A 20,688-nucleotide genomic window follows, 5' to 3' on the forward strand; every position below is an offset into this window, starting at 1 on the left:
ATACCAACCTTTGGCTGTGCAGGGGCTATCGCCATTGTTCTCCATGATAAGCTCGTAACAAAAAACCTCGAGAAGATGTGGTGACCAGTCATGTGTATTCAAGCTATCAGCCAATGCCTCCATCTTTATCCATGCCACTATCAATTGCTGCAGAATCTCCAAGTCCACGGACTACACATGCCAGCCAAGATCCTATTGGACAGCCTAGGAGTCGCAAGATCCGAAAGAGCTGGCGATCCAGTTCCTGCAGCAAGCATCGAACTGGGCGGCGGTCTCTTGTCGGTTGGGGCAGTAGAAGGCGGCATTGTGGAAAGGTCCAGTGACGACGTCGTCTAGTCACGCGTTAGTATCCCGCATAAGACACAGAAGGAGAGAAAAAAAGGAAGGCACTTACTACCGCAGCAGTGGGCGGTGGAACCCTGGGAGCCTTGGTCGTTACCGTCCTGGTTCTTGAACTACATTCCCCATAGTCAGCTCTGCAAATATTATGTCGAACACATCAAGCTTCCTTTAAGTCCAATGTTACGAAAGTGAGTGATACGTACGAGACACACACAGGTGCGAGCATCGACCAAGCTGCTGGAGATAAGCAGCATGGCAACGGTAGAGATGATGGAGGTCTTCATTTTGAGTTTTGGTAGAGGGGTTGGAATGGTAACTTGATGTTGTAATGAGTTTGTGAGATTGCGTTTGTCTACTGGTCACATTTTCTATTCACTGATCGGCGAAGAGTTCCAGGCTCTATATAGGATTCGCATACTCGCAGAACTTCCAAACTTTTGAAATCGTGGGAATCCTTTTCGAAGACAACTGTTGAAGCTACGATACGAGAGTCCTGCAAAAGTCAATTAGATGTCAGTCTATTACCCCGGAGTTAGCGGAAGACAACAATCATCACTAACAAAGCTCATGTTTGGACTTTTTGCAGTTGTAGTTGGGTGTTTTCCGTGCCCCATGTATCCACATAGTCTGCCCCTCGAGTCATACAGGTTTCCCTACAGAGCCACTCTATCGTTGACAACCCACTCAGGGGATTAGATGGTGTCGTAAATCCTGCCTTTAGAAATAGCACTCAACCTAGAGAAAAAGCTAATTTAGATTATCTCTGAAAGCTTAGCAGGCCCGGACACGAATACGTCGGTTTCGCTTTCTAATAGTTACCATTCAAAGTCCGTCGATCATTCTACCAAATCGGCTCAGTTCGAATTTTTCGCCTCATAAACGCGCCGAGTTCCTCCCGAGCTGCCAAAAAGAGGTCATATTCCCCGGATTCAGCTCGGCTAAAAGCTTATATTGCCTCTTCAACGATGTGCCCTCTTATTTTCAGCACCCGATTTACATGGTATCACGCCTGCAGTAGCATCGCAAGCTAGTTTTTTAGAAATGAAGAACGCCCTGGAGCCCATACAAAGTCCGGAGAACGGTTTCCGACAGTGCCTGTCCGTGATATCCGTGGGGGAGGGGAAATGATCTATCCGTATCCATTTTCGCCGTAGAAGCCGAAGCCGAAGCCTCGAACCCTGAAACTCCGAGTCATGTCTGACGGTTCACTTTCCAGCCTCGAGAACCTCTTGAGGAAGTATAAGAAAGTCTTGGACAACTGGGGATATGCATACAGTTTCTGCTCCGGACTACGGAGCTGGGATAAATCGCTGAGCGCCGGCGGTGAAGCCGAATACTAGCGGTTTGCTTCTTTGCGCACCGAGTACCGGTCAAGAGGCAGGTACAAGATGCTCAAAAACATGCAATGAATCTGGACCAACTCAGAGACTGCTCTCGAAACTCTTGGGAGAGAGGGAAAATCCTGAGGTTCATCTTTCGTCCAGGAGAAAGCTTCTTCTCGGCGTTCGGACCGGCCCCACATCGCCGGCAGAGCCGATATGATCACTTGCACCTTCTCGAATCTCGCCCCGGAAGTTACGAAAACCCCGACCAGCTCCTTCTCTCTCCTGAACTCTCAAAGGACCTCGGTGTTCAAATCTTCCGGCTAAAGGCAGCTAGACTTCTCTCTCTGTTCCTCCCTCCACAACTGCTGAACTCAAAATCATCGCCCACTTTCCTACTTTCTATCGATCCGTTGGCCTTCCTGACCGCGATTTAAAGTTTCAAGCCTCACCTGAGAGATTATACACCAACTTGATGATAGACCGGTCTCTTTCGACGAATTCACAGCGGATAGATCTGCCGTCTGCGGCGTATTACGTACATTGCTCTGGTCGTTAACCAGTGCCAGAAACGATCCCGATGGCGACAAGGGCATATGCGGCCATCAAAAGGCAAAGGCTCCAAAGATCCCCTAGGCAATGCTGACTCTAACTGCGTCAACGGCGAAAGGTTCTGCAATCGTCGTAAGCTCCCAGCACCCTCTGCAGCTCTAGTCTAGGCATCGCCGCTTGACGGTTCCTCGCAATCTGCTTCAGATGGTCCTCGCAACGTCCATCTGACGTATATGGTCAATAGGTTCATGCTACATCTTGTCTACCACGACAGGTTCTGGATGTGTGCATTCGACTGTCGAAAGGCATTGGCAGCCGGAGATGGCTTGCAGCGCATACTTCCAAGATCGGACATGGCATTATCGAGAATTTCCCACAATGTCTGCTCTGGACTTTAGGACGTTCGAGCCAACAGGGTCGCTTGCCGAAGACAAGAGTTATCTGGCAGGTGCCAAAATCATGAAGCATCATGCCAAAGCTTTGGACGAAAAGGATTGCGCGACTCGATCTCGTGCTGCAATGCCGCGTACCGGAGGACCTGGCTCAGCAGTCCCCAAGTATGGTGCGGCTGCGATGGTTTGAGAGCGATAGCATACACGCTATGAATTTCAGAAACGGACTGGATCCAGAATTGCCTTTCACGGAAAGCAGAGCGACGTTTCGTTTCCAGGTTCCATGCTGTTTAGAGATGGGATGGAGAAGGTCTCGAAGGGAGAGAGGCTGTGCTTCGTTGGCAAGGATTAACTGCCATACATGACTCCTCAGATCTGTGGAGAGACAACTCAAATGATTTTTGACTAACAAATGGGCGAGTAGGGTTTGTCGAAAACACCAATTGGCGTTGTGCAACATTTCGCTGACCAAGACACACAGGGAAACCATCATCGACTTATCTTCCCTATGTCGGCCCGAGGCTGCGAAGAATCCGGATGGGTTCAGGTCCCGGCACACGATTAAAGATGTTCAGGGCGGCGGTCCGAATGCCATTCTGTCTAAGCTTTGGGAAGATGCCACCGACGGGGGCGTGGACATTGATCGAGGTTCATCTGGTCTGAGACTCGTCCGAGCCAGAAAACAACCACCGGACAATGGACACTGGCGGTTAGAACTTGGTTTGCTGGCCCCTGGGAGAGACGGCAAGAGTCAGGGCCCCCTTGTAACAAACCCCACGGAAGCGAAGAAGAGTGTTGCGCTTGGCAAAACTTCAGACCGAGCCTCACCAGGGCATCAGGGGCCACCATCGACTGGACAGCGCCGCAACGGGCTATTTCTAAAGATGGTGGAAGCTAAGAACAGTCCGGTGAGCGGCCCCGCACGAGGCGGTCCATGTTCAAATGTTGTGGCACTTCGTGATGCCCCTGGAAACCAGACTACTGCACGGGACGGCGTCGAGTGCCGGTGCAAGGGGGGCGCACGCATAGGGTTGGGGAGCTGTATGATCTGCGCAGGGCCCATTGGCTTTGAGTGGCTGTTACCAAGGACCAAAAGATGCATGCTGCATTCGGGGACGCGGTGCTGTTGCAGCTCGCAGCTCCGTTGCACCAACAACACGGTCACACGGGTTCGGTTTGGACTCTGGAGAGACCGGTGCCCCCCTAGAAGAAGCCAAGAGATATCTGCATCGCATGGGACGTCTGGCTCAAAACCACGAGGTTCTCCCGCAGATGCTCGCCCGGCCGAAGTCTGAGTCTCTTCGACTTGTTTTCCTTCTTTTCGACATCTTCCAACGCCAGACATACATCGGAAGGCCTCGATCGATCCATTACCGCCTCGCTGGTCGCTGTCTCTGTTTCTTCGCCGAAGGGGTTTCTACGCTTTTTATCGTTTTCGTGTTTCTCAAACCTTGTCCGGACTTGCCCTGGCCCAGCACCCATCATCATCATCATCATCTCGTCCCATCCCGTACATGATTGATCGCCGATTTGGCTGAAAACGGTCGTCCAATCGTCCACCTCTCCAATATTGGCTTCAGCCCAGGTTTAAGAAAAGATCAAAGTACAAACTCAACAACACACCGTCCCGTCTGCGACGTGAACCTTTTGCGAATCCGCGTCTACTTCTTACCTTCGGACCTGTCACGACTCTTGCTCGCCAACCTTCGCTCCCTCCCGCTCTAACACGTAGAGTAACACTCATCCCACCCGGCGTCATCTCATGCCACGTTCCAGAATCCCGAGGTTTATCTTATTTCGATAATCGTTCAACACTGCGACTCTTATTACTACCCGAACTTGCATTATCGCTTTCTTTACTTCCCGTCTGAGACATCCGCCGCGTCGGTCACTAGTACCTATTCTCTATTCTTCGTTCCTCGCTTTTTGCGCCTTTACCCTTTTGACAAATTTTCCCCATCGAATCTCATTTGGTGTCCCCATCTTCTCATAACAGAAAACGTCACTGGCATGCTGGGCAATCTCCAAGCGGAAAACTAGTCGAAACAGAGGAAGGAAGGAAAGAAACGAAAAAAAGAAGGGGAAAAAACACAACGGGACTCGTCACCGCCGAGAAAGGATCATGCTGAAGGCCGTCTGCGCAAACTCTCAATCCTCTTCACCTCTTTTCGCCCGCCTTTGATCTCTCGGACCATCGTGTTGTTGTTCAACCAACTCGAGATCTCTGGTGGTGCAGCGGGCAAAAACACACCCATAATAGCCACCACCACCACCACCACAACACAATGGAGCGCCCCCACCGTCCTCCGCCGCTCACAATCCCCCCGCCGCCCCGAAGCCGGACCCGAGTCCGGAGACCTCGCCGTCCCAACGCACAACAGGCGCGACAGTTCAAGCGATGGCTGCTCCGCGCCCAAATCGCTAATGACGTAGCGCACGTCGCCGCCGCATCGATACTCTTATGGATCATGTCGTGGTTCCTCTACAACGTCTCGTTTCCTTTGACATATCCCGCAGGGTTCGTGACCATATCCCCTCACATCTACTATCCACTCGATATTCAATACATACTGACCGTGATAAATAGTCCCGCCGCCGTTGCCCTGATCGCGATCCTCTCCACAGACATCCTCCTCGACGCCCGCTCAATAGTCCACGCTCACGACCCCTGGCCAGGCTGGACCCTCCTCATCCGCCTCGTCCTAGGCGCCTCCCTCATCGCAATCTTCTGGGTCTATATCTCCCTCGGTGACGTCTTTGCGCGCGGGTTCACGTACTGGGGTATGTCCGACAGCTATGGCCGCGTGCTGGCGTACATGTTCCTCTGGGGCATCGGGCTCTGGGATTTGCTTTTTGTGTTGCTGTGTCGGCATTGGCTGGGCAAGGAGGTCAAGAGGTACGGGGAGAAGGCGAGACAGGTGTTTGGGAACGAGAATGGGAGAAGGAGGGGGATTAGAGGGAGGATGTCGCCTGGTGGGAGCGCGATGAGACTCGGGAGTGCGGGTGGAGAGCGCCCTGAGCGGATTGGTGTCGTCGATCTGGAGGCTGCGAGGCCTGTTGAGGAGGGCGACGGCGGTGATGTCGGTAGGGAGAGGGTTGGGTTACCTGTGAGGATGGGCGTGAGAAGAGTCAAGAACAGCGTGAGCGCGAGCGTCAACTCCGTCGCGAGTGGGACGGGGCCGGGGAATGGGATGGGAAACGAGGATTCATCGCCACCTCCGCCTGCATTTATGAGGCCTGCATGACGATCGTCGGGAGTACGAGGCTTGGGAAACAAGATACCTGGCATAGCATAATTACAGCCACGAAAAGAAACCTACATTAGTTAATGATAATCAATATCAAATGCCAACTATTACTTATTTTTTGCATCTAAAATGTGACGTGGCATATAGGACGACGTGTCCGTCTGATGGCGACTTCGGTTCGTCTTGCCGAGTATCTACCTCAATTCGTCTGATTTCTTTTCAGGGAGCATTAATGATAGACGGACGTATGTCAGACGTCGTCTGTTGCAGCACATCATTCCATTTTTATGCACTGATAATAAAAGGTGTTATGTGAACTGAGTCGTGAGGGTATATCAGCGTGCAGTGAGTCTTAGTATGTCGAATTCAACGCTCAAGGATAGCTACATCAAATACTTTCAAGTTCCAACTCCAACATATCAAAGACAGCTACATCACATGCTTTCAAATAGCCTCTCTAGGAAACACTTAGAAGCACCATAAGAGTGAGACGATGTTGCTGATGTAATGCAGTCAGGCTGCGGGTATCAATTCTACAAAGACTTCCTTCTATCTCGACATTTGTAACAATCCCACACCTATCGAATGTTCCCTGCCTAGACTTCTGCGTTGATTTCGGGTCCTTTTACAGGTGCCATGGCTTCATGTGAGCCATCTCTTTGGATGTAGAGTAGGTCTCGTCAGCGACGACTGTGCCAGCCTGTTTGCTTCGCTTCGTCTGCCGTCCCTTCGTCGAGGTCTCGATGGTATCAGCCTTAGGCGTAGTAGACGCAGGCGGCTAGCCTGCTTCCGTATCGGACTCGCCTGTCAAGTCCACCATCTGCGCATCAACGTCCCCAAGAGTCGCCGCCGCAAGAGCAGCGCCATCTGTAATGCCCGCCAACTTTTTGTGCAGAAATCCCAGAGCCTTGTCCCGCTGTTCTTTGTCGAAGCTCTCATACTGAGGACTGCCGGGCTCCTAACCCGCAAGGGGCTCCATAATCTGCTTCCCGTACTTATCGACCATGAAGTGGCTAAACGCCTCCTCGTCGTTGTCGTCATACAACATTGGGTCATCCTTCTCGGACTTCAGACGCTGATAGAGGCCATGTCCGGCTTTGGGCCAGGATTCGGGAAGTGCGTCCTCCGAGTCCTCAGCGTCTGCCTCTGCTTGATCGGCTGCGCCGGTGGGTGCGGTTTTGAGGATCTTGCGGACGCCGCCTGTTTTGGACCGCTGCTTCGAGGGCTTGGAAGCCGGGCGGTGGTCTTGCTGGCGGTGGGGCTGTGATTCTCGGTGTTGCTGTATTTTGTTAGTCCTTGTGCTTTAGGATGATGCAGGTAAGGGCGGAAGACGTACAACTTTGGGTTCAGCCCAATCTGGCGAGCTGAAGAGAGGCAGGTCGGGGTGCTTCTTAGAGACAGAGGCGAGGACGTCTACGAGAAGGCCGGGGTGGATTTGTTCGCTGAATAAGAGGAGATTGAGGAGATCGCTCCTCTTGAGACCTGAAAAGTACTCTCGTCTCTGCAAGCGCGTCAGCTTGGGTCTAAAGTTCTTGCTTGTCTCTATGACACTCACCTCACTGCCACTGGCACTGCCTCCTTCAAACCCAATGAGGCTCGGCTTAGGGAACTGTGGTAGGGTGGCAAGCTTCTTCTCGCGCTTCCTCTCCACCTCGTTGTGGTGCCTCTTCCACTCCGACTGCTCCTGCTTCGCCTCGCGGTACTTTGCAAGTTCGCGCTGATACTTGGCCTGCTGCTTGTCCTCCTCTTTACAGGTGACGCACTTGAACTTGGAGGAACCGCCGCCCAGGGCGTCTGCCGAGATCTCTGGGTCATGACAAAGCTGGTGCCAGGCCTCGCCGCAGCCGCAGGGGACGATGGGGTTGCCGTCTGTGGCGGAGATGCGGTTGCACTTGACGCACATTGGGTTTCCGCTGCCGTCATCCTTGGTGCGCTTCCTCTTCATCGGCGGTCTAGGTACGGGACGCTTGAGGATTGCGGGTTCCTGGTAGGCGGGGATGTTTGCGGATTTCCGGGAAGCCTCATCTTCCGCTGCCGCGCGCTTCCGCTTTGCTCCAGAAGATGGTACTGAGCTGGGCGGAACTGATTGGGGTTCTGCGTACGGGAGATAAACGGTCATAGGCAGGTGCGAGTAGTCCACAGGTGTATCTTCGACTTCCTCTGGGGCGACCTCAGGAGTTGGAGGGGGAGGAGGAGTTGCGACGAGATGGGGCGGTGGAGATGCTGGGGTAGCGCCTCTGTGACGACTCATGATGAATCGTGAAGTCGCAAGAGAGAACTGTGGCTGGTACGACTGCTGTTCAATAGCTGGCGGAGGAGTTGACACACGAGGCGGTGTCTGTACATCATGGCGATGCTCAATTGGCGCAGGCTCAATTTCTATTTGCGCAATCGGCGCAGTCAACTGCTGGTGAGATTCGGCTTCGACGGGAGCTGTTTGCACATCTTCTGGCTGTGTTTGAACGGTCGTCGTGGGCAGGACTTCCATTTCGACTGTGGTATCAATTTCGCCGAATTGAAACTCATCTGTAGCTTCTGCATCGATTGCCATAAGGTCTGAAGTCGATGGGTCTGACATGTTGAGATTGAAAGGTGCGGCTTGTGCCGCGATACAGGCGTGTAAGGTGTGGATGGCTTGTGAGAGCTATCGAATGCTGGTGAAGCTAGCAGAGCAAGAAGGTGATGCAAAGGATGAGATGTTCCAGCTTCTGGATGCAGAAGCTCGAATTAAAGAGACCGGCCCATCGATTAATGAGGAAAAGAATTTGAGGCAACGGGTATCTGTTTCGAAGAAAGAAAGAAAATATTGACTGCTTGCTGTGTACGCAGGAAGTCAACCGCAGAAATACCATCAAACACGCGACCACTGTGAGTCGCGGATGTCACGTGCGCTGTTCACCGAGCTCACCGATAAGGCCCACACCCTACGTGCTTTCCTACCTTGGATTTCCTCGGTCAACCAGGCCAAAGAAGGTGGGCAGGAAAAAAAGAGACAAGAAGCGCAACATGCCATACATGATGGCACTCTCGCCTCACGATGCTTTCCTTCTCTAATGGAATATGTTACAGTTTCTCTTAATCATGTTGTGCGAAAGACCTTTGACTAGTTGAAAGTCTGCAGTGCGTCGGGGTTAGGCGATCGGATACGCTCGCAGCATCCCATCGTCGGAGGTGTTATACTTGCAGTGCAATACTGCGCTGTTCGTGCATCACCAATACTAGTTATCCGGTGCTGAAAGGAGGTGCGCGTCTCCGACCACAACATCCCCCGTGAACGATCGAGTACGCCTCTTCGAGAATGCATATGGCCTTTGGAGGAGATAAAATTGCAGTGCTTGTGGCTTTCGGTGAAGGAAGATGTCTCAGGTCATGCCATTTATGTCCGGATTTGTAACCTTCTACCTTACCCTATCATCCTGTAGATTGGCCAATTGGATGGTCTCTCTTCGAGATTTAAGGTACAAAACCTTTGGGGGGATTAAAATCGCAGTGAAGTCGTGATTCCCAGGAGGCACCACAATGTCAACCTACCACACCCTCCCCCTTCAAAGCCCGAATCCTCTCCTCCGAGAACCCAAGATGCCCCCCCAAAACCTCATCAGTATGCTGCCCCAACGTCGGCGGCACACTCCTCACACTCGGCTCGCTCTCCGAATACTTGACCGGCGTATTCACCATCCGAATCGGCCCGCACTCCTCGTGCTCCATCTCAACAACCATGTTCCGCGCCTTCGTATGCTCGTGCTCCAGCGTGCCCTGCACATCATTCACCGCCGCGTACGGCATCCCCTTACCTTCGAACACGCGTAGCCACTCCGCCGTCGTCTTGGTGACGGTGACTTGCTCGATGAGCGCCTCGAGCTCGACGCGGTTGGCGACGCGTTGTGCGTTTGTCGCGTATTTTACGTCGTGCTGCCATTCTGGTTTGTTTAGACCCTGGCAGAGGATGCCGTAGAGTCGGTCGTTGCCGCCGCCGAAGAGGATATCACCGTCTTTTGTCTTGAAGGATTTATACGGCACGATGGAGGCTGGCGAAAGTGTCAGGATCATATGATTGTGAACAAAACGCCAAGGGTGAAACTTACGATGCGCGGTCCCCCATCGTCCAGAATCCTTCTTCCCACTAATCAGACAACTACTCGCAATATTCGCCAACGTCGCCGTCTGGCAATCACTCAGCGCCACATCAATATGCTGTCCCCTCCCCGTCCGCCCCCTCGCAAGCAACGCCGCCATGATGCTGTTACTCGTATACAACCCCGTCGTGAGGTCCGTTACAGCGACGCCTACCTTGACGGGTTCCCCGTCGCGGCTGCCGGTGATGTGCATCAACCCGAACTCGGCCTCGACCATGACGTCGTAGCCCGCGCGGTCCGAGTACGGGCCAGTTTGGCCGTACCCCGTGATGGAGGCGTAGATGAGGCCCGGGTTGATGGCGCGGAGGGTGTCGTAGTCCATTTTGTACTTTTTGAGAGTGCCGGGGAGGTAGTTCTCTACGAGGATGTCGCATTGTGAGACGAGCTTGTGGAGGATTTCTGTGCCGGAGGGGTGTTGGAAGTTGAGGCCTAGTGACTTCTTGTTGCGGTTCACCTTGTGTGGATGAGTTAGCTCGGTTCATATCTGTGACTGGAGGATACTCACTGCGAGGAAGTAGGCCGATTCGCCGGGTCCTTCTTTGGAGGAGCCGGCTTTGTAGGTTGCGTAAGGAGGACCCCATGCTCGAGTGTCGTCGCCGCGAACGGGATGTTCGACTTTTATCACCTCGGCGCTTCAATGGCGTCAGTACGAGTTGCTTAGCATGAGAAGATGAGTGAGATCAACTGACCCCAAGTCTCCCAGAATTTGTGTACAGTATGGCTACATCAGTCAATGTTAGCATCTAATTTCTGAAGTACGGGAGTAATGATGCTTACTCCAGCCAAAACTCTCGTCATGTCCAGCACACGATACCCCTCAAGTGGCAGCTTATTGCTCGGTACCGATGAGTACCGACGCCACGCCGTCGGAAGGCGTGAGGACTGCGGACATGACCGCGCAGCCCTGGAGACTATCCGGGAGGAAATTCTAAACGATGAGGGAGCCATTGTCTAGGTCTTTAGACAAAATCATAAAAGAAATGAGGACAAGCTTTCGCGGGGAAGTTGTTGGACAAGTTCGAGACCGGCATCATCGATGTTGGCGACTTGGTTCCCCAGCTCCGACCCCGGTCTAGCTCCGGTCCGTTGGCGGGGATGCCGTCGGGTAGGCCTCGGCATTATCCTGGTCGCCATTTATGTGGCTTAGGTAATTTAGCACAGACCATCACAGACTGCCTTCATCGGCTCTGAAACTCGGCCTCAAATGTCCCGTCTGCAAGTTAACGCGTTTGAGGGCACAACAGCATAGCATTGAACCAAAGCGAGCCGCTCATTAATATCGAACTTCTATCCTGGTATTCCTATTCTTACATGTGGCATTTCTGTACTTCTGGCCGGATATCGAGCAGCACGGACACCCAACGCCTCCCAAAATGCAGGCAAAGGAGAACAAGAAATCTCATAACGGATTTGACCAACCATCTTCAAACTAAATACGTCATCCCAGCACTTCTCGATCCCGAACTTGTACAGCATTCAGCTGCTCTCGGTCACCTCCAGTTGTCCTGAAAACTCACAAATGACGTTGCCCAGGGACCTCAAGAGTCTGCCGGCGTCGAGTTCGCGGGCCTTCGGGCGATCCAGCCGGAGAAGAAGGCGAGCCTGGTCGCCGCCGCGATGGCGATCGTGAATAAACAGGCTCCGAGTTGTTCCTTGGCCTAGCTCTGCTCGGTGGCGGATGCGACAATGGCGATTCCTGTGATATGGGTGATATAGGTCGTGGCGTCGCGGGCCCGCCTTCGCTTCCTGAGTGGTGTCCTGGTGATACTGGCTCCTGTGGTTCATGTTCTCGGTATGTGCTGTACTGTTCAGCCGTGTCTTTCAAGGCGGAACTTCTGAACCGCTCTCCAGGAACTTCTGGCCACTGCCTTTCCCTGTAGTCGGGGGCCCCAAATGGATCTTCGGTAGTGCTGCCGAACCATTTGCCAACTTTGACCAGGCCGGCAGAGACTTTTCGTCTATGTCCCGGACCTTGCTTGGTTGCCTGAGTTCCGCGCGTAGATGTGCTCGTGAGTGGCGGTAAGCCATGCTCAATGTGGTCTGCATGCCCATCTTCACTTTCTTGGAAAGACTCCGAGTCTACCTCTCGAGCCCGATCATAGATCAATCGACAGTGTTCGCAGCCACAGATGCTAAGCGGGTCTTTCGGGGCCTCGTTTATACCGTCTAGGAGGTAAATGAGGAATGATCCCACGATTGCTAGCCCTGTTGCAACAATGGTGCCCCATTGGCCTGGAAGAGAACTGGTCAGCGACAGAGAGATCCCGTAGGCATATATAACTCACCAACGCTTCCAAATGGCTCGGTATGATAGTCCATCTGGGGGCTCCAAAGATTGATCTCTCCGAGGATGAGAATGGCTAAGGCAGCGCCGCCAAAAACGAAGATCTCGATCAGATTCAGGAACCCGCTAAACGTTCTGTGTATATCCTTGGATTCATCGGATTCGTTTCCCTTTTCCTTCTGCGGCCCGTTCTGCCTCTTGATCCAATCGGTGATAACGATCTTGTTTCTCATAGAGATGAGCGAGATTATGGCCGGAACGCAACATGCCACCGCGAGAAACATGGCGTTTCCAAATCGAAGCTCGTTCGGCCTCGGCACCACGAAAATTTCACTAGCAGCCTTTTGCCTCAAGCGAGAAAACGGCCCGTCTGTCTGGGAACAGGTAATACCGCATAATGGACTGTCTCCGTAAGGGAACTTTCTCGGGTCCGACGATATTGGATTGCCGTTGTTGTCTTGATAGCAGGGAATAGAATTGGATCGGTAGAACTCGACAGCCAAGCTCACGAGCCCTATAAATATTGGTCAAACTTTGAGCAAATACGTCTTCTGGGGGGTTTAGCTTCCTACCTGCTAGTAACAGACTCGTCCACACAAAGACAGTGTTGCGTCCCTTTTCGTGGAAGTACGTCTCGGACTTCTTGACCGTCAACGGAACTGCGAGAATGCCAATGGAGCAAAATTGAAGCGCCCCGTAGATATCCATATCGGCAGCGTCTAGGCAATGAGTGTCAGACAGAAACTAGGGACCTTTCTGCTCCCAACTAACCATTTACATGGAGCGCTGCAAGAACGATCCCATGCACCGCAGCCACGGCTGGTAAGATCAATGCCGCTGCTATGCAGACATCTCTGATCCATTTCTCTCCACGAGCTAGTACGCATACTGCCAAAAGAATGTAATACCTAGATCACCCTATGTCAGCTATGGCCCGCTTATCGTAGAGCATCGTCTATTCGAGGAGATTCGAAAGCTGCAGATGGGCAACGTCTTCGCCCTTTGGTTGTGTTTGTACAATTCACACATCGCTCTACTCGTCCTGTGTCCAATCTCGAACCATCGAGAGTTGGATTGCTACAGAAGGCGAGGTATAAAGGGCCGATACAACATCACAGCGATGAGGTCTTGGGCGATTGCCTCGGACTTGTCCCCGGTTTTGCCCACCGCTTAGTAGGTTGTATGTAATCCCGTTCCATTGCAGTAGAAAGTGGAGAAAGAGAAGCATCGCTCACAGGATTCGCTGGCCAAATCCATATTGCCCTGATACTGGCCATCCGCAGAAAACCTCTATGCAATCCGGAGACGATCCGCAAGACGCGGTGAGCTGATCTGTGGCCCGCTGGCTGATGATGGCACGCAATAGAGGGGCAGGTGAAAGCGGTGGCATCGCGCGTGTCCCATCAATTCTCCCAAAAGGTTGACACAGCGTGGTTCGACCATCTAATGTGGGAACGCTCGGTAAAATAAGCTTTCGTTTGTTTCCTGCTCGGTAGCAACGGTGGAAGTTGTAGATAGTCAATCGACGAAAACGGCTTTCTGCTGCCTCTCTAATCGGTAGTTGGACAAGACATGGAGGTCGTCTCCCGCCCCTCCATCCGAAGAAGTTCACCTTCCCTTCCGATTGCCCGAGTATCCGTCCAATGCTGGCATTGATTACCTCACTTGACGGTAAGGCTGTGAGTGGAAGGTGCTCGTGTGCTCGCTTGCTCTTCCGGTGCGGCTCAGCGAGCAGTGCAGAGCAACGGCGCAAGGGGCAAAAGCTTGGGTTCAGATGGCAAGCATTCCAGAAACCCCGCGGTGGTGGCGCAGCAAAAGGATTCGGTTGCCCATCTTACCGTCTTCATCATGTTATCGAGTCGTAGGATACAGAAAGGCAGGTGTTTGAGGTGAGCATCGCTGAGAATCTGACGCTGCAAAATGCCGACCGGCGAATCGACAACGCCAAGCCCCATAAGGATGGGAACACAGCAGATGTGAGAGCTTCTAGGGACGCATTGTCAACTGTTTCTGGCCAGTAGAGGTTGCAGTGCCCTGTCGGCTCTGACATTGACGAGAAACAATGTTCAATCGGAGGCACGCTGACTTGCTGATGCTTGCTGATGGCATTGGAACCGTGCAGGATACTATGCCGGTTGAGGCACTAGGGCCCAGATCAACTCGCCAGTCGGGCGTTGATGCCACCCCGCCAGCTCGCCCCGTCTCAGGTCTTAGTGCCTTTTCCTTCTCGAGTCTCCTCGTTCCCCGGACCTCACATGGCCGGGCGATCTCGCTGACGTGGGTGGATGATGTTAGCTCGGGCAGCCTGGCTGTTGGTTCTAGGTCTCTGCGGTCGACTCTGTTCTAGCATATCTCGTACTTGATGCGCTGAGAATCCTCCTCTATGGTTGAACCAGTCAGTTTCGCACGGTACATTATCAAGATGACGGTAAGAAAGAAGAGGCAAAGCTTATAGAAGCGAGGTTGGAAGTGCAGGGAGGTTGTAGATGCTCAACGTAATTTTTGATCATCAGGCTTCCAGTATTCTTCCTTGCAACGTTAGCTCAGGCGCAAGGTGGCAGTGTTAGGTTGGTTCCAAACTGGAACTTGGAAGACTTGAAGGAACGTCAATCACCCGAACCGATCGTCCCCCGCCGCGAATGAAGCGGCGACGTCAATTGGAGAAGGACATGGCCGAAGTGAATGACCCGCGCCTTCTCCGTTGGCAAGGCGGGTAATATACACAGTAGGTACAAGGGCTCCACTTAATCGCACATTCCCCCGTCATCTCAATTCGGTGGTTCTTGCCTCCTTCACCGCGTTCAGAGACTTCGTGAGAAGTACTCCGTACATGGATCTTGCGAATTTTCTAAACCTCTCTCTCGTCGACGCTTGATTCCTGGGCCCCATGAGGGCTCGAAGTCTCGACACGTACTCTAATTGATTACGATGGCCATCGATACACGGACGGATCAGATCAGAGAATGGAGGTCAATTGTGACGTTGATAGCCTTCTTCCTTGCGAGTAAGTCGTGGTACCTTCGTTGAAAAGCCTTTATGTGCATCGCACATGTGTCGCAAATGGATAATTCATTGATTCAATGGGCGCACAGACATCGTCGTACTGTTTCCTTTCCACATCCCAATCTACGTTCCTGCGCGACTGTGGGATGCGGTGCTGAAGGTGCTTCGCAAGCTGCGGGTGATACCGCGCGAGGAAGACACTCACGATGACTTCAAGGAGGGTCGCTTTGAGGGAATATCCCCTCGACGCAAGCGTTTCAAGCGCTTCGACTTCCCAATGAACTCAATCACTGCGCCATTGATCGCCGACTTGTTTCTCCTGGCCATCTTGGCAATTGGCAGGGAGGAAGTGTACGACGGAACCATTGGCCAAAACGGCATCCATCCTCTCGATATCATGGTTTTCTTTCTGACGCTGGCGTACATTGCCATTTCGATTGACGCCTCGGGACTCATTCGGTACTTGGCACTCAAGGTGCTTCAATGGGGAGGCAAGGTCGGCTACCGGTTGTTCTTCTACCTCTACGCCTTTTTCTTCTGCCTGGGCACCTTCATCGGCAACGATCCCATTATCTTGTCCGGCACGGCCTTCCTCGCCTATATGACCCGAATCTCGAATAACATCAAGTACCCAAGAGCGTGGATCTTCACCCAGTTCTCCATAGCCAACATCGCCTCAGCCATTCTCGTCTCATCTAACCCGACCAACCTCGTGCTTGCAGGTGCCTTCGACATCAAGTTCGTCGAGTACACGGCCAACATGGTTGTGCCAGTCGTCGTGACGGCCATCGTCTTGTTCCCGTTTCTCCTCTACATCATCTTTGCAGACAAGAAGCTCATCCCCGAGTCCATTGAGATGTTTCAACCGCCAGAGGAGGCCATGCAATCGAAGCCCGTCAACCCCAACATCCCGAACCCCAGAGGAGCCGCAAGCAATGCCGATCAAGCGCCCGAGAGCAGTCCGCAAGCACAGTTGCTCTCAGCTATTGAGATTTTGAACCCCTGGCTTGACAAGGGAGGAGCTGCCTTTGGCGCTGTTGTCATGTCGGTGACCCTAATTACGGTCCTGGCTCTCAATGCCGCAAACGTGAAACCGAAGGATGATCAGCACCTGCAAGTCTTTTGGGTCACTTTACCGGCCGCTTTTATCATGCTATGCTGGGACCTGGCGTTCGGCTGGTCCCACAGAAAAGAGACTCGCCGCATAGCACAACAGGGACGAGAGGGACAGGATGAGGAGCTTGTCAGGGCAGAGGAAGGCATTAGAGAGAAGGGCAACGCGGGCATATTGGGCCAAGAAGACACAAGCTTGGCCCAAGAGACGACAGAGATGTCGCCAATGTCACATGCAACCAGACCAGAGATTCATATCCAAGATACCGACCTTCTGGAAGATAAGGAACGCCTCGGAGTTGCAAATGAGGAAGTTTCGCCAGTCAGCAACGATTCGAGCACGAATGCGTCGGAGCGGAACGCTACTGATGCCGAGTTCATGATTACTCCAGCAATCCCAGCATCAGGAAACAGCGACAGTGTGACCGGCAATGCAGGCCCGCAGCTCATATCTTCACAGTCTACAGCCGTGGAAAGAACGGAGAAGGCCGATATCAGCAAAACACCAAGCGAGGGTTCTACGGAAAGTAGGAGACGAGCTGTGCCAGCTGCGGCCAGTGGGCCTGGCGAAGCACAAACGCTGCCAGATGGGGTTATGGATATTGAGAAGGGGACCACTGGACGACAATCCCGCCGAAGCTCGAGTTTCCGCTCCAAGAAGCAACCGGCGACGCTGGTATCGCGCTTCAAGGACGGGTATCGTTGGTCACAAGAGACATTCCCCACGGTGATGGCGGTGCTATCTCATCTACCCTTCGCCCTCGTCCCTTTTGCCTTTGCCATGTTCGTCCTTGTGCAAGCTCTCGTCACCAAGGGCTGGGTACCGGTGTTTGCGTACGGATGGGATCACTGGGTTGAGAAGACGGGAACGATTGGTGCCATTGGTGGCATGGGGTTCCTCTCGGTCATCCTCTGCAACGTGAGTATTTGCCCGTCCAGATCTGGTTTGACCAAGACGTTTTACCGCATAAAGGCTGACTTTTGAGATCCTTCTTTAGTTCGCGGGTACGAATATTGGCACCACAATCCTACTCTCCCGCGTGATCCAGGCGTGGCAGCAGATCCACCGAGAAAATGGCGTGCCCATCAGCGAGCGCACTTTCTGGGCGACGGTCTACAGCATGGCTCTCGGGGTCAACTACGGCGCCTTCAGCACCGCCTTCAGCGCATCGTTGGCTGGCCTGCTGTGGAGGGACATTTTGGAGAGAAAGCACATCTTTGTCAGCAGGAGGGACTTTGCAAGGGAGAACATACCCATCATCGCCATTGCCATGACGGTCGGTTGCACGGTTCTAGTTGGGGAGATTTACATTACTCGAACGGACGATGCGTATCCGCTATGAGCTTGATATCAATCAAGCAATGACTAGGCGAGGTTCATGAGTTGACGGCCATCATATAGAAGACTGGAGAAGTTTTAGAGATCCAAAAGATACCCCCATTTCAATGGAAATGACCGTCAGTGGATAACATTCGTCTGAATGAGGCTAAAACGACGATTATTCGTCAACGTCATCTCAAGCTGAGTGATGCTTAATGCGGGAGAGAATGAGAGCACGCCAGACTACAGAATAACCCCAGACTGGACGGCACCACACTCCGCCACAAGCACGACATCGCAGACGGGATTAATTGACTTATGACCAAAGAACAAGTCATTCGCCACACTCGGAGCGGGCATCGTGCAGCCGTCCCGTCTCGACTGCGGCATGAAGAGCGGGAGGGCTGTGTAGAGGGGAATATGCAGACTGTTACTGAATGCATTTCCGCAGGCAGGCGAGTACCGTACGAACATTGGATTATTGCGGATGGCGTGCAGCAGGGCTGTGGCTGTGTAGTGAACATCAACCCGGGGGGCTCTGCTGCGTGATGCAACGCGGGCTTCGTCTTTTGTTTTGCCATGCATTCTGCATTCTGCGCATAGTCTATAAGGGGTTATGAAGAGATCAGGTATTGCTTCTGTTGTAAGGCCCATAGAAGATTTCTCGGTCTGCCTTGACGAGGCGCGTAGGAGTTCACCCGTTGGGCCCGGCAAAGTTGAGGGTCTTTGGCAGGCATCTTCAACTAGGGTCTCATTCACCAAGACCAACTCACTTTTGTCGAATTCGCTCATAGGCGGGGGTTGCGGAAAGAATCATGGTCAATAACCGCAAATCGCGGTTCAGCGCTTATCGCTCACTCGGGTCCTTGGTAAGGTAACATTGAGCAGAGTCGTGAAAATAGCACAGCCGCGCTGCTGTGCCGTCACCAGGTTCTCACTCACCGGCGATCCACAGTGTCGTAGTGTAGACTCGCGACAATGGGGTTTACCGTTTGACCACGATTATGATCCATTTCCGGACGTCAGCGGAGGGTTGTGTGCATGTGTCTCAGTCATGATCTTCTGGTTCAGCCAGCCCCCCATTCACCAATGAGATTGCCTCGCTGCCGAAGGTCGGAAGCGCGGAGGCTGTAGGTAAGCTGAGGCAGCAGGATACAGCAGTTTCACCCCTACCGACGACAACGGCTGCGGGGTTTCCCAGGTTGTGATTGATGGAGCATGGGGGAGGGGACGGCACGGGAGGAATGGGAGGATGCCTGGGGAGGGGCAGAGGGGTTCGTCGGTTCGATGGGGGACGGAAGATCAGCGTCTGTCAGCACGGAAGGGGACGGGGTTGCTTACTGCATGAGCTAGTCCGAGGAGCTCTGGGCTGTTGATTCAGTCTTTGAGTGTGAACTTGTGTAAGTCGGGTGCGTCTCTACGGCGTGGACGGGCGGGCGCATCCGGATCAAGGTCTTGGCTCTTGTTTTTGGCTGAAGGCTGAGAGATGTTGTCCCGAAGAGATGAGTGGTTTCCTCAATTCCAAATGATCTCGGCTTCAGAGGGAAAAGACGGGATGGACTCTTCAAAGTTCGACCCTGCTTTCGCTGGCCAAAGCACCCGGGCGAATTGAGTTGTGGGTGAAGAGTTGAGACGCTGGAAGCATGCAGTCTTCTGCCCGAGAAGATGGGAAATGTTTCACCCCATTGATGCAGGCAGGTCGTTGATGGTAGGCCGTGCTCTTGCTTCAGTGTGCCATGCAGCGCAGGACTCTGCTAGAGAGCTTTTCCCAAGTTCTCGCCAGTCGGGATGGTTAATGGCTCGGGTTTAGCTATGGTCATTGACTTTGACTTGGAATCTCTGAACTTCAGATATATGCAGGGGATGTTTGATAATCGGGCGTTGTCTCTTCTCCCCCACCCTCCGCACAACAGGGTTGGGTTTGAATCCTTCGCGGGAAAGACGGCATGAACCGAGGCTGTTCAAGGCTCTTTTGCGAATCGAACCTCCGAAAATAATCTTGACGAAGAGAAACGCAAGATGATTTTGAGTACTGCTCTCTTATCCAGTGCCAATAGGTAGCGCAGCAGATACAGTATGACACCGTCCGCCTAGGATAGCCATTGTAGCTAAGGTATTGATGAGCAGTATACCATATTCCAGTGAAGCTCAGTCCGCTCCCAAACAAGTCGAATATCGTAAAGTCAACTCGAAGAGCATCCCATCTCCCAGGATCCTCCATCCCATTCTTCTTCCGTGGGGTTCAAGTGTCTCCATCCGGACTTCGTGGGTAAGGCAGAGGGGGGTAATCCCGTGGTGCTCACGACGTCCGGATTCATCACGCTCGAACGGGGTTTGCAGTTGTAGCAACTAACATTCTCACCATCCTCTACCGTGCAGGAACTTACATCAACTCTCTTGCTCTGTTTCTTCTGACTTCCGGAACGCGGCTTTCTCCCCAAGATTTCACCAATGCAAGTATGGTTCTTATCATCGAATCCCTTTCTTCTCACCGAGGGCCATCCCGGAGAGATCCTGCAGGCTCACTGTTGATGCAGTCGCCGTTTTGAAACGGCCGCGCTGCAGCAAAGTCGGTGCGTGGGAGTGATCAATGCACCCGTTGGATGAGATATGGACAGAGTTTTGGGTTTTGTTCTTTCAACGTTTTCTTGCCAAAACAGTCTGAATAGGTTTTGTTTGAACCATTTTCAGCTGAAGCGAGGGAGAGAAAGGGTTCAGGGTGCAAAATGGGACGATGGGATGATGGGACCCGACTCGTAGCACTCGCGGCTGAAAAAGCCACCCACTTGCCTCGTGCTTTTTCGTGTTACCTTAATACTTTAATTTGTTGAGTCGTTGATTGCCTCCCCGGCCCGACTTTGGCCAAGCTAATTCTTCGCATCATGTTACTGCCAAGCCGAGTCTTTTCTTTGTGTAAGTTGCGAGAGGGCGGGCTGGAATTTTCAGAAACGGTCATCGAACGTTGGGACCTGTGG

The 20,688-nt window shown here is 52.8% G+C and overlaps 7 protein-coding genes across 7 annotated transcripts; 3 read left to right on the plus strand and 4 right to left on the minus strand.

Moving 5' to 3' along the window:
• Positions 1–204: 204 nt before the first annotated feature.
• On the minus strand, positions 205–626 carry CPAR01_09402 (uncharacterized protein; the record flags this gene model as incomplete). Its single annotated transcript, XM_060493667.1, has 3 exons — positions 205–332; positions 395–455; positions 546–626. The coding sequence occupies 3 exons, from the start codon at positions 624–626 to the stop codon at positions 205–207; spliced, it is 270 nt and encodes an 89-aa protein (XP_060347797.1).
• A 1,968-nt stretch (positions 627–2,594) lies between these two features.
• Positions 2,595–4,126, plus strand: CPAR01_09403 (uncharacterized protein; the record flags this gene model as incomplete). Its single annotated transcript, XM_060493668.1, has 3 exons — positions 2,595–2,792; positions 3,184–3,516; positions 3,665–4,126. The coding sequence occupies 3 exons, from the start codon at positions 2,595–2,597 to the stop codon at positions 4,124–4,126; spliced, it is 993 nt and encodes a 330-aa protein (XP_060347798.1).
• Positions 4,127–4,893: 767 nt separating this feature from the next.
• Positions 4,894–5,853, plus strand: CPAR01_09404 (uncharacterized protein; the record flags this gene model as incomplete). Its single annotated transcript, XM_060493669.1, has 2 exons — positions 4,894–5,126; positions 5,196–5,853. The coding sequence occupies 2 exons, from the start codon at positions 4,894–4,896 to the stop codon at positions 5,851–5,853; spliced, it is 891 nt and encodes a 296-aa protein (XP_060347799.1).
• A 781-nt stretch (positions 5,854–6,634) lies between these two features.
• CPAR01_09405 (uncharacterized protein) lies at positions 6,635–8,434 on the minus strand (the record flags this gene model as incomplete). Its single annotated transcript, XM_060493670.1, has 4 exons — positions 6,635–6,803; positions 6,852–7,135; positions 7,193–7,357; positions 7,412–8,434. 4 exons carry the CDS (start codon positions 8,432–8,434, stop codon positions 6,635–6,637), a joined length of 1,641 nt encoding a protein of 546 aa, XP_060347800.1.
• Positions 8,435–9,378: 944 nt separating this feature from the next.
• On the minus strand, positions 9,379–10,790 carry CPAR01_09406 (CoA-transferase family III; the record flags this gene model as incomplete). Its single annotated transcript, XM_060493671.1, has 5 exons — positions 9,379–9,884; positions 9,942–10,446; positions 10,498–10,624; positions 10,682–10,713; positions 10,770–10,790. 5 exons carry the CDS (start codon positions 10,788–10,790, stop codon positions 9,379–9,381), a joined length of 1,191 nt encoding a protein of 396 aa, XP_060347801.1.
• Positions 10,791–11,505: 715 nt separating this feature from the next.
• CPAR01_09407 (uncharacterized protein) lies at positions 11,506–13,533 on the minus strand (the record flags this gene model as incomplete). Its single annotated transcript, XM_060493672.1, has 6 exons — positions 11,506–12,224; positions 12,278–12,790; positions 12,849–12,995; positions 13,048–13,184; positions 13,385–13,445; positions 13,512–13,533. 6 exons carry the CDS (start codon positions 13,531–13,533, stop codon positions 11,506–11,508), a joined length of 1,599 nt encoding a protein of 532 aa, XP_060347802.1.
• Positions 13,534–15,204: 1,671 nt separating this feature from the next.
• CPAR01_09408 (arsenite efflux transporter) lies at positions 15,205–17,735 on the plus strand (the record flags this gene model as incomplete). The annotated part of the gene is made up of 3 exons (XM_060493673.1): positions 15,205–15,280; positions 15,369–17,311; positions 17,391–17,735. The coding sequence occupies 3 exons, from the start codon at positions 15,205–15,207 to the stop codon at positions 17,733–17,735; spliced, it is 2,364 nt and encodes a 787-aa protein (XP_060347803.1).
• Between the last annotated feature and the right edge of the window lie 2,953 nt (positions 17,736–20,688).

Source organism: Colletotrichum paranaense (genome assembly GCF_030867605.1).
Source record: "Colletotrichum paranaense strain IMI 384185 chromosome Unknown Scaffold_7.1, whole genome shotgun sequence".
Taxonomy (NCBI): Eukaryota; Fungi; Ascomycota; class Sordariomycetes; order Glomerellales; family Glomerellaceae; genus Colletotrichum; species Colletotrichum paranaense.